Source organism: Leopardus geoffroyi, chromosome B4 (genome assembly GCF_018350155.1).
Source record: "Leopardus geoffroyi isolate Oge1 chromosome B4, O.geoffroyi_Oge1_pat1.0, whole genome shotgun sequence".
Classification (NCBI taxonomy): Eukaryota; Metazoa; Chordata; class Mammalia; order Carnivora; family Felidae; genus Leopardus; species Leopardus geoffroyi.
The window spans coordinates 128,630,726-128,643,069 of record NC_059341.1 but is presented as its reverse complement, the minus strand read 5'-3'; the positions used below and the strand labels follow the sequence as shown (position 1 = coordinate 128,643,069).

The 12,344-nt window shown below is 47.7% G+C and overlaps 1 protein-coding gene across 4 annotated transcripts in view; it reads left to right on the top strand.

The window, feature by feature from the left end:
- LARGE1 (LARGE xylosyl- and glucuronyltransferase 1) overlaps nt 1-12,344 on the top strand; it is a 543,301-nt gene that overhangs the window by 489,760 nt on the left and 41,197 nt on the right. For all 4 annotated transcript variants that reach the window (XM_045467269.1, XM_045467268.1, XM_045467270.1 and 1 more), the window contains one exon: nt 11,613-11,776. In XM_045467269.1, the coding sequence (XP_045323225.1) occupies nt 11,613-11,776 (164 nt within the window). The remainder of the gene's footprint in view (nt 1-11,612; nt 11,777-12,344) is intronic.

Sequence of the window (12,344 nt, the reverse complement as noted above, 5' to 3'; positions counted from 1 at the left end):
TCCCTGTACGTTAAGTCACTTGCTGTGCAACAAGTGTTAGCGCTGCCAAGGGGGTGGTCTCTCCGAGTAGAGGGAGGGCCACGAAGGAGAGAACAGCCCTCTCGATTGCTCACTGCAGCGGTTGTCCCAAACACTCTGCCCTTGACTGTGCACTAGCCACACCCACCTCCTTCTGCTCCTTCTGCTCCAATCTCCTTCCCATGGCAGGGCCTTTGTGCTTGCTTCGCTTCTGCCTGGAACACCCTGCCCCCAGGTGCCCAAGTGTCTCAGATGTGGCGTCCTCAGAAACTCCCCTTGACCTGCCCCTAACCTCAAGTAATGCTTCAAGTCACTGTCTGTGATGTGCTCCATTTTCCTTTCATCCGAGCACATGCTACTGTCCACAATTAGTTGGTTCATACAGTTGTTTCTTTTTTTTTATTCTTCTTTTTTTCCCTAATAGAAGACCAGAATATAAGACCTTTAGAGACTTCGTCTTGTTCCTCTCTTGGGACTCCTTCCTCTAGCAGAGAAGCAAGGACCTCATAAGCACTTAACAAATATTTATGGAATACTTGAACAAATAAGAGAGACGAAGGAAGTCCCAGGTAAAGGACAGAGTGGATAAAAAAGCAGGGCATTCACAGAGAACGTGCTGGCAGCTGGTATCCTGGAGCACAGACGTGTTGACAGTGATGAAGAATGAAACTGATTAGAGGGACCTTGGCTGCGCTTAGGAGTTTTGACTGACCTGTCAGTAGTGAAGACCCACTAAAGGGCTTTAATCAAGGTCACATTTATATTTGAGAGAAATCGCTCCATATAGAGAATACAGTAAGAGGGACAGGTTGGAGGCTGGGAGGCCAGTTAGACCATTGCCACATCCCAGGCAAAAGTGGAGGTGGGGCTCTGACCTAGGGCAGCAGCAGCAGCAGGGACAGAGGGAACAGCTCAGAAAGGGGGAGCAATAAAACTAGCACTCTAAGTCAAGAGGACAGGTTCCTGTGCCCTGCAGCTGCCAGGTTCCTTTGGCTGAGCCCGCCCCCAGTGGCAGGGGCGGGGGCAAGGAGAGAGGCTGGACAACATTGTGTCCCTGGAAAGGCATCCCTGTAGGGAGTTCCAGCCCTGGCCCTCTAGCATGTCAAGTGTCACCGGCAAACACAGCCAGAAGGAAAGGGTAAGATCTTGGACGTGGGCTGAAGCCAGATACTCCCAGCTCTGTGGGAAGAGGTCATTAGTAGAGCTTTGACAAGTGCAGTCTTGAAGAAATGAAGTCGGGAACCTCTTCATGGGACTGCAGGTCCCAGAGGGGAGAGGGCTCCAAAGGGAGTATCTGCTGGGCATATAGTTGTTCAAACAGTCACCGGCCACAGGACTAGTGATCCAGGGGGAGTGTTGCAAATTGCAGCCTGTTCTAGTGAGGGATGCAGACACGCAGGGGTCGTTCTTCAGTGTGAGAAGTGACAGAGCAAGGTTGTGCTTCGATAGTATACGAGAAGGCCATTCCATACACTACAGGAGAGCAGGTGCATCAGGGAAACCTTCCTGGAGGAGGTAAGAGTTGAAGGCCAAAAAAGGAGGAATGAGGGGGTACAGAGAGTAGACCTGGTGGGAAGGAGGGAACAGCACAGGCAGTGGAGACCAGAGGTGGACACAACAGGGCACATGCAAAGGAAGGCAATGTGAGAACATAAAAAGCCACACGAATTCACTATTATTTCTTCGCCGGGGCGGTGATGAGAAGACAGTGGGCTCCCTCATCACAGATCACTCATTCAGCGGACATATGACTCAGAGAATTCATGCGAGGCCTCCGAACCTCAGTTCACCATCAGACAAGTGGGGACAGTGATGCCTTTGTCACAGTGTTTTATGCATAATTTATGTTAAATCACCAAAAACGGGACTCAGCACCAGGAACACAGCATTCACTGAGGTGCATTTTTTCACCAATTGCGATTCCAAATCCCTCTGATACTAAGTCCAAATCTGTTGTTCCACAAATGGTTTTCAGATCTTATGAACATTTTTCCCAGGCAGGCCTGGCAGAGAGAGGAACACAGCGTTGCTTAGAGCCCTTGCTGTAAAACATAGCAGGGGACTATCACCTTTGCTCTGGGCCAAACAATCCCAAATGGATTTCCCACCAGGTAGGAGATTCCGGGTGAGAAGGAGAGCCCATTTGGCTGACTTTGCTGCCAAAGAGTAAATACATTCAGAACCCAATGTGATGGAAGGAGCAGACCCCCGTTTTAGACTGTGTTTGAGGTTCTTGCTTGAGGACAAGATGGTTTGGTTTGAAGAGCAGGTTCCATCTGTGGTTTAGATGAACAGCCGATGGGACACACGGTCTCTCCTGTCCCATAACATCTCTCCCTGGAACCAATAATTTATGTAATGCAGTAAGCATTCAGTGGGCATTGGTTGTTATCTGAAGTTCCAGTGGAGTCCAGAATTCTATACCTTAGCATTTCCGTCCCTTTTCCTCAGCAACCCCGTCCCTCAAGTGTATCCAGGAAACCCTGGGGCTCCTTGGAACACAGTTGGATGATCACAGATACTCCCCACCCCTAATCCACGCAAAAATCCTTCTACAGCAACTCTAACAGGCTTGCATCTGGCCTCTGTTGGAATCCTCCCAAAGACAGGGAGCTCATCACCTACAACAGCTTACTCCACTGTTGGAAAGCTCCAGATGCTAACCTGTTCTTCCTTATGTTGAGTGTAGCCTTCCCTTCTGAGTCCTGTCCTCTAGAGCAATGAAAATAAGGATACACCCCTGTTGTCCCTGACAGCCTACCAGATAGGGTGGCGTGTTTCCATACATTGGTGATTCAGAAACAGGCAACTCTCCCTAAGCATTGCATTTGTAAAGTGATGTTTTATCATCAAGAGTGCCTTGTTCTACCTAAGGGAATTTTCCAGATAAAGGAAGCTCACCTTTTCAAATGCAGAACCATTAGAATACAGGTGTGTTCATCAGTTTGGATGGGAATCTTCATAAAGTACATGTGCTTCCTTTAATAACTAAAGTATACTAACCTCAGTTTACAATTTTCAGTGACTAAGGCCGCACTGACTAGACTGAGGAGGCAGGAATTGGCCAGAGGAAGGAGGGTGCTGTTTATCCTGGCAGGAAATGGCCTCAGACTCTCCTGCTTATTCTGCAAATTCTTTTCTGACAGCTGTCACTTTGAGTTTATCAGCTTCAGAACAACCTTTTCTGGGCTCACCTCCCCGTTCATCCTTCCCCTGGCAGCTGAAGGAAAAAAAGTAAAAACAATTATATGTAAGTCAGAAAGACCCTAGTAAAAGAATCACACATTATTGTGTGAGAAGTTAAATTATGAAACATAGCAAACATCCACAATGTGCCAAAAAAAGAAAAAACAACAAAAAACTGGCCACTGATGAGTTTTCACCTTTATGTGGAATTGTAAGTCAATGGACATTGCAGACTTGGAGCTTCCTTAGCACATGTCCACAGCAGACATCACTAATCAATGACCCCTCTCTTTGTACTTGGGCTCAGCCCCATCCCCAGCATCCTCGCCAGGACAGCGCTTCAGGAAACCAGCACCAGTCTCCAAGTGATGACATAAGAGATGCTGGAGCCTGTTGAGTCTCCCTGTGCCAGGCATTAGTCACTCTAGTGTCTCCTAAATGGGGACAGCTCTCTGTGTGGCTTCAAGACTTTTATCTGCTTTTTCTAGCAGCCTCTGCCAATTGGGGGTTTCCTGCAGAAAGGGAAATGCAGCTTTAATCTTCACTGCAGTCGAGGGAGGTAGGCTTTATGAGTCACATTTCACAGATAAGGAAAGCAAAGCTCAGAAGGGATGAGTTACTTGCTCAAAGTCAAACAGCTCCTAAGTGGTGGGGCCATGATTGGAAACCAGGTCTGTCTTACTCAGGAGTGATGAACTGGGGCCGTGATTCCCATGTGGATGGAGCTCCGTATAGAAAATGAACATAATGAGAACTGCAGGTTATTCGGTGACTGTCCTCATGGTTTTTACTTATCACCACTTCTTACTCTTAGGCGAACCCTGCAAGGTAGTTACTGTCTCCATTTCTGGAGAAGGAGGTAGCAGGTCCGAGGAATCAAATCATGCAACAGGTTGATGGCAGCGCTGGAACCTGTATGCAGCTTGACCCACAGCCGAGTGGCCCTTCTACAAGTATTTAAAAGTATTTTTTTTTTCAACGTTTATTTATTTTTGGGACAGAGAGAGACAGAGCATGAACGGGGGAGGGGCAGAGAGAGAGGAAGACACAGAATCAGAAACAGGCTCCAGGCTCTGAGCCATCAGCCCAGAGCCCGACGCGGGGCTCGAACTCATGGACCGCGAGATCGTGACCTGGCTGAAGTCGGACGCTTAACCGACTGCGCCACCCAGGCGCCCCCCTACAAGTATTTAAAACACTCCCCGATCTACAAGTGTAGTACCTGCCCTCTACCCCAGCATCCCTGTCTCCCAGGGCTCCTGCCTTTATTTTTCCCCACAGCACTTCTCACCACTAGATATATTATAATCTTGACTTTTTTATTTTGTTGATTATGTCTCTCCCCGCTAGACAGGAAGCTCTGTGACTGCAAGGATTTTTGTCTGTTTCATTCATCAGTGTATCTTCATGCCCATAAACGACCGCCTGGCACCTGGTATGTGTTCAGTAAATTTTGGCAAACACATGAGCTATTATAAGTCCTTCTCTGGAAGCACCTGTGGTGTACTGGAAGGACCCCTGTGCTCGAAATCAGAACAACTGGCCTGAAGACTAGATATGGGGCTTTAGGTATAACTCTCACCTCCCACGGCCTCAATGGTCTCACCTGTAGAATGGTCCATAATAAATAAGCCCAGCTCAGGCTGTTGTGCAGGTTGATGGGTTTAAGGTGTGTGGACTGCTGCACATCCACAGGAGGCCAGGTTCGGCACGCTGGCCAGAAAGCTTGTCCTGACACCTTCCCTTCCAGCTGCTCTGAGAGCGCCCCCTCGCCTCTGAAAGGACGGTTTCCAGGCTCAACGCCCTCATCCTACGAGGGTGGCAGGCTGCCTGTGTGGGCCACGTTCCCTCATACCAAGCCCACCAAAAAGAAAAGACCACAGCATCACCGTGGCTCAATTAGAAGTTAAAAATAAGACATATATAAGTGGATTCTATAAACACTTTACAGCATCCGTCTGCGCGGCAGGGCCGGGGAACAGATGGCTCTGGAAACAGCTGTATCCCAGAGAAACCCCAGAGGAAAAACCAGAATGCATTATTGCCCTCACGTGTGAGCCGCATGTCACCAGCTCTTTGCTCACGCGGTGGGCAGAAAAGCCCTTGGGTGGATGGCACCAGGGCCCTAAGACAGGCTGCCCAAGGCCAGCCTCTGGTGGCCCTCCACGGGCATATTCTGTTCTGGAGGAGCCCAGAAGGATCAGTGTTTGCCTGGGAGGCGGGGGCAGGGAGAAGAGGAGGAGCCATGGGGTCCTGGTGCTCAGGGGATGTGTCTGGGTGCTAGGCACGCCATGGTGGCCTATCTGCTTTGTTCCCATCTGGCTCCAACTTGCACGCATCCCTCCTTCCTGCCTCAAGGCTCTGGCTGGAATCTGTCCCAATGTGCCAGGTGCTCTCCCTTCATGTGCTTTTTTTTTTTTCCATGTGTATTTCTTTTTGAGAGAAAGAGAGACAGAATGTAAGCAGGGGAGGGGCAGAGAGAGAGGGAGACACAGGAGACTAAGAATCCAAAGAGGCTCCAGGCTCTGAGCCGTCAGCACAGAGCCCGATGCAGGGCTCGAACCCACAAGCCATGAGATCGTGACCTGAGCCGAAGTCGGCTGCTTAACCGAGTAAGCCGCTCAGGTGCCCCTCCCCTCGTGTGCTTTTGCAGCAGCTCCCTGCCTTCTTCTCCTGGACTTTTTCTCCACTGGCCAGCTCCTGGTGCCGTACCTAATAGGGCAGCTCTGGAGCAGGGTTGCCGCATGTAAAATCTTAGGAATACTAAATATGAGATTTCAGGCCATTTACTTAAACTCTTTGTGCCTCAGTTTTCCCTTCTGTTAAATGGGCATCGTAACTAGTGCTGCCTGATAGGCTCAGTGAGAACTAAATATAAGAGAGCTGAGGAACTTTGGGCAACGTGGCACACAGCACATGCCCACACCACCCCCCCCCCACACACACACACTAGGTTTTGTTGGTATTTTGGATACACAGCATTGTAATTGCTAACTTGCTCATTTATTTCCCCACTCAGACCCTATGAACAGTTTAGATGTAGAAATGGGTTCATTCCCCATTCCTAGCACACAGCTTGACACATAATAAGCGCCTATTCATTGTGTGTGTCACATACGAATTAATACTGATAACCTGGGTGGGAGGAGACCAGGCCTTTTCCTCATTATTTCCCCAGAGCCTGAGTTCTGGGAAGACTCCCTGAATAGACCTAAACCCATGCCTTTCCTATCCCACAAAAACAGGAAAGTGGCGCATGGGTTTTTTTCCTTAGTAGATGTTTTGAGTTCCTGGAACTTCGTTGATTAATACACACTGCAGGCAGCCAGTGTGAGCTAGTAATCTTTCTCTACCTGTCTGTGTGGTTTAATAAAGCCTAATTGCTTCACGGAAAACCACAGGGAAGAGCCTTGAGGTAGGTTTCAGGAGACGTGCGTTAGAGCCCAACTTCTCAGAGCAAATCTCTGGGGCCCTGGTTTCCTCATCAGTCACCTGAGGGCAATAGGGCAGCCCCGCCTGTCTCATTCAGAGATTGAGAGGAACACATAAGGCCATGGGTGTCGAGGCCATAGAATACCGAAAGTAAGTTGAAAATATAAAGCAACATTCTGGAGTGTTATTTTACCCACCAGGTATTTCCACCTGTGCTCCCAAGGCATCCGAAAGAGAAGTGTCCTAAGAAGGAATAGACTTCTTACTTGGTCTGTTGGATTCTGTCTTCATCACTCAGTGGCTAGAAGAGGCAAGTAGGCTTGTTAGTTAAAGTAACACAAGCAATTGTAAAATGGGTTCAGCATGCTAGCTGTTTATTACTCACGAAAGTCCAAATGGATGTTTTTGATTGGCCGATGTGTTTTTTCCAGGTTTAGGGACCCAGACTCCTTCCATCTTGTGGCTCTTCCCTCCGTGGAGCCTTGAACTCTACTGGATGCCCTTGCTCTCTCTGACAGAGGTGCATAAGTTAGCCTCGAAAGTGGTGCCCAGAGTAGCCAGAACCTGCCCACATTCCACTGACCAGACTTTGCCATGCAGTTAGCTTACCTGCAGGAAGATTGGGAACACAGCCTGGCTGTGCACCCAGGAAGAGAAGAGAACATGAATATTGATGAATGCAGAAGGTCTCTGCCACTGTGCGGAATACGTGTTCAGTCTCCTATAGTCACAGAACTATCTAGCATTAGAACTAGAAAGAGTCCCAGAGATTGATTAACAAGGTATTGTAGTGACTTGATTACTTACAAGGACTCAAAGGAAGTACACCTGGAGGTAATACCTCAGCTCCGTCCACTCACTGTGTGACCTTGAACAAGTGGCTATACCCTTCAGATGATGAATGCTTTCATCTGTAAACAGGCAGATAGCTGTCCCTAACCCATGGAGTCTGTGTGAGTATTAAAAGAGAAAGTTCCCAGCACGTTTGCTGACCCTAGTGAGCATTTGATCCTTGAGTGCTTTTTTATGAAGCCCAAACTCTTGGTCTTATGAATCGGGGAAATGACTTGGTCAAGGTCACATAGAAAATGGATGTCAGAGAGATTAGGTCTCAGTTTCTGGTTATCCCCATAACCTCTCTCTGTAGTTTTGCCTGACTTTGAACAGAAGGCCATTAGGCCAGAGCCATGGACGCACTTGCAACCCCTCTGAATCCTCAGGAATGACCAGCCGTCATCTCTGACAGCTCAGAGGTCAATCCAGGCCACTGTCTTTAAGGATGGGAAGAAATAAATGCAAAGTGCTTAAAGGACCATTTTCCCTTGAGTCCAAATCTCCCTGTGCCTCAGCTGGCTGCCCAAAGAAGCAATTTAGCAAATGCATTTTATCTCAGGAGAAATCTGTCTTTTGTTTCTGTGACTTGCTTGTCAGGAGCCCCCTGCTCCTTCCCCCATGGCCAGAATACGGAGTGCGGGCGCATTCAGGCCCTGTTAATGAAATCCCTCCCTCCAGCCCAGCATCTCCCTGGAGAAATTACGCCTACCCTGGGTGAAAAAGAGGTAGTTTTAAGCAGTTTTTAAGCTGTTCCAGTCTTCCCCTTGAGATAACATCAACCATGCAGTCAGCACTAAGAATTCCTAGATTAGAATTTGGAAAGGTACATAATGGAATCATAATAACATTGCTTAGGTTTTGTGTAGCACTTTACAGTTTATAAAGCACTTTTACATGCATTAGTTCCTTTGAGAAAATTGCAGGGAATTTGTTAAATACAGAAAAGTATAAAGAAGCTAATAAAATTCATCTGTGAATCCACCAGTCGAGAGAAAAGCTTTAGTTAACATTGTAATGTGTTCCCTTTGGTCTGTTTTCTGTGTGGCTTTTTGTTTGTCTTTTTGCTGTATTGGGATCGTACTGCATATGCATTTTTGTGGCCTGCTTTTTCATGGAGGATTGTGTCTTCCACCATCTCCCTTGATCCTTGTATCTATCCCCTGGAAGAGGAGTCACCACACTGCGAAGATGTCCCTGGTGTGAGGTCTGAAGACTGGATTCTCAGTCTGGACTGCTCCTTAGCTGTGTAACTGGCAGATAACTGAAACCCTCTGAGCCTCAGTTTCCTCCTTGGTAAAATCGGACGTGTGCTGAAGGATTAAATTAATAAAACAATCCACCTGAAAACATTTAGCACCGCACCTGGCCCAGAGCAGGTGTTTCACTCCTGTTAGCTGAGCAAAGGTACAGACCACCATGTTGATAATGAATAGAACATTAAAGCTCAAGGAAGGCAACAGTATTCCCTAGACCCTACCCCTTAAGCCACAGGTGACCTAGGGATGGATGCCACTGAACCACATTGTTGTTACTATGAAGTTCATAGAGGCTACTTATCCCTCAGGACTATTGGTAGACCCTCCCAACTTGGTCAGACCATGCTTTGAGAGTTCTGGGAGCGTCACTGGTCACTGTTCCCTTTTTTAACCTGAGTACATGGCTATGAGTACATCTAGTAGAGACTTGGTGAACATTCAGGATGCTCTAGATGTTCTAGGTACAGGAAATTCAGAGATGAATGGGCAACAGCCCCTGCCTGGAGGAGCCATTTACCTTGGGATGGTTTTTGCCCCTAACTCAAGGGTATGTGCCTGCATAAGTGAAGAGAAACCCCTATACACCCATGCATTTCTTATGTTCTGCCCACTAATCTACTTTCTCACATGATCAAAATAACCTTCTCTTTTTAAAGCTCATCAAAGACGCTTTTCTCCATGCACACGTGTGTGGCCACCCTTACACGCATGTCCACACCTATCCTCACATGCGACCCCACACCTGTCTTCACTGAACCAGAAGCCATGCACTCCTGTCAACACATTAAAAAACACCACACAAATCAACCCCACCCCCGCCCCAAACAACCCTACTTTTGCAAAGAACTTTGCAGATGTATATTCTCTGAAAGGGAATAATTGCTTGTGTTCTTTTGCAGTGTGGGTGGGAGAGGAGGAGGATATGAATTGGTTAAGTTTCCTCTTGGGGGGTGACACTGTGGTTTCTAGGTATATTTGGGTTCCTCAAGGAGGAGGAGGTAGGGACTGTGTTTGACACGCATGAGACAGAAGTGCTATCCAGGCTCACCCAGCCCCTGCTTCCCCTGCCCTCCCTGTACTGTCTCCTTCAGGTGGTGGTTGAGGATGGAAAGCATCCACCCACGTGTCTCCCTTTCCTAACTGTGATAACAACCTTGGTAATAGACAGCGTTGGCTGTGTCTTTACTTCCCTCCAAACACTGTACTCTGCATATGCAGGATCTCTTGGAGTCCTCCTACAGCCCCCTGGGGTAGTTACTATATCAACCCCATTTTACAATTGAGGAAGTGGAAGCTCAGAAGGGTTAAGCAGCTCACCCAAGATTGTAGAGGCGGGATTGGGATAGAACCAGTAGCCTCGGCCACTGTGCTGCATCTGCTTCTTGACCCAAGGCTGAGTGAGCATCCTTCCCGGAGAGGCAGCTTGGTGGCAGACCCAGGTTCGGCCTCCCTGAGTGACCTCAAGATCTTGAAACTGCTTTTCATCTGTCAGATGAGGCTGTACATGCCTCATTGGAGGGCTCCAAGGGATCACATGCACCCGCCACCTTGCAGAGAGCCTGGTGCATGCTTGTTTGCTGTCCAAAACGTTTTCAGCCATTACAGACCCTTGAACTGCAAATATAGGAGCAAATAAAGGGCTTAAGAAGGATCACCTTCTATGTATAGCATTAGAGGATATGGAAGGAAAATTAGAAGGACAGGCCTTAATGCACAATGATTATAGTGTATGTGCAGCAAACATTTCTCATGTGTGCAGCACATGAATATTAAGCACCTGTCATGCAATGGGCACAGTGCTAAGGGCAATGGTAAAGTGTCACCATGGTGCCACGGAAGTTACCCTTGATTAATTTCGGTTCAAACTAATGAGTGCTTTAGCAGAGTTATGAATCAAGTGCTCTTGGGGCACAGAGAAGTGGACCCAGCTCTACCTGGCAGGGCCAGCTAGGGTCTCACAGACAAAGTGTCCTCCATTTCCATCCCCCAAAAAACTTCTCTCCTGCTTCTGCCCAGTCCATCTACTCTGCCCCCACACATCCACTGATCTAATTTCTATCCCTGCTGAAGTTCTTTTACTTTTCATTGCAAATCTTTGTCAGTGAAGTAGACACAGTCACCCTTGCCTGGGAGGGACATGGTGGGATTGGCATGACATGGTTGTGTGTCAGGCAATTGTGCATCCTCAGACAAATCTGGATATTGTGCGTCTGCATCTGTCAACGTTGGATGCTAAGTCTTTGGTTCCCTATTGGCAGGTCAGCCTGCTCTTACATGCTGGATTTGGAAGGCAAGTAGAGCTAAGAACTTCTACAGGCAGATTAAGAGAGCACGACTTCCTGAGAGTTAGAAAGAAGAAAGAAGAGTGGATGCCAAGACTCTGATTAAACTTGGATAGAATGAAAGAAACAGATTTTTAAATTTTGTTTGGGGGTTGGTTTTACTTTTCTCTCACAATAGCTGGTATAGAGATTGAAGTCTGTAGCTCTAGGCGGGAGAAAAGCATCAGCTCACACAAAGGCACTGCTGCATTTGGATTTCAGTACGTTCTGCCCTGTTATCTGAAATTGTTGTACTAGGTCATCTACCAAAACATTTTTCTGTTTATAAGAAGTTTGTGGTTGCTTATATGTTTGTTGATGATAACCACCATCATTCTCAGCTGAGAGAGGCTTGTTTCTCAGATCGTGAGATCTTCATGGCCTTCATTTCTTCATCATGGCCTTTATAAAATTAAATTGCCAAGGAAACTAAAAACAGTGATCCTGTCTTTCTGTGTGTGACCCATCAACAATGGCTAATGAGTAACCACCTCAGGCAAGGGCAGGCTCCTGGCTCCTTGGGGCTTCCCTTCCTGGTCCCATACCCCTTTCTTCTATCTTTCAGCTCCAGAAGCAGCTCTCTGAGCTGGATGAGGATGACCTGTGTTATGAGTTCCGGCGAGAACGATTCACTGTCCACCGAACCCACCTGTACTTCTTACACTATGAGTATGAGCCCGCTTCAGACAACACGGATGTCACCCTGGTCGCTCAGCTCTCCATGGACAGGTATGCAGATGGGCCCTGCCTTCCCCACAGGGCCCTCCCTGCAGCTCTATACCCAGTCATACGGAGAAGGGAGAGATGGCTTCACAGGTTAGGCTCAGGTCACAGCCCTCTCCAGCCCTGAAACCCAAGGGCTCTTGTCTTCCAGTGAGGGTGGTGGTTTTGAGGATAGAGTAAGAACAGTGCTCTACTCAGACTATCTCAAGGAAGAAGGGGTGTGTTATAGGGAAACACATATTCTGGAACCACTGTCACTGCTGGAAAGCAATTGCTGTTCCTTTTCCTTAGTGGATTGATGCAGCAAACGTCCATCAACCCCTTATCAGGAAGTACTGACGTGATTCCACCCTTATGTGGCTTACACTCTAACGCACTGATTCTCAACCTTGGCTGGGGACAAATTGAATCATGTGGGGAGCTCTTAAATTCACCTTCAAGCTCTGTTGCACACCATTTAAGTAAGAATATTTGTGTGGTAGAGACCTTGCATTGTTTTAAGTTTGAGATGTGCAGCCAGGGTTGAGAATGTGGGAATAGTGTTATAAATAGCAACAAATGGTTGAATAAAATG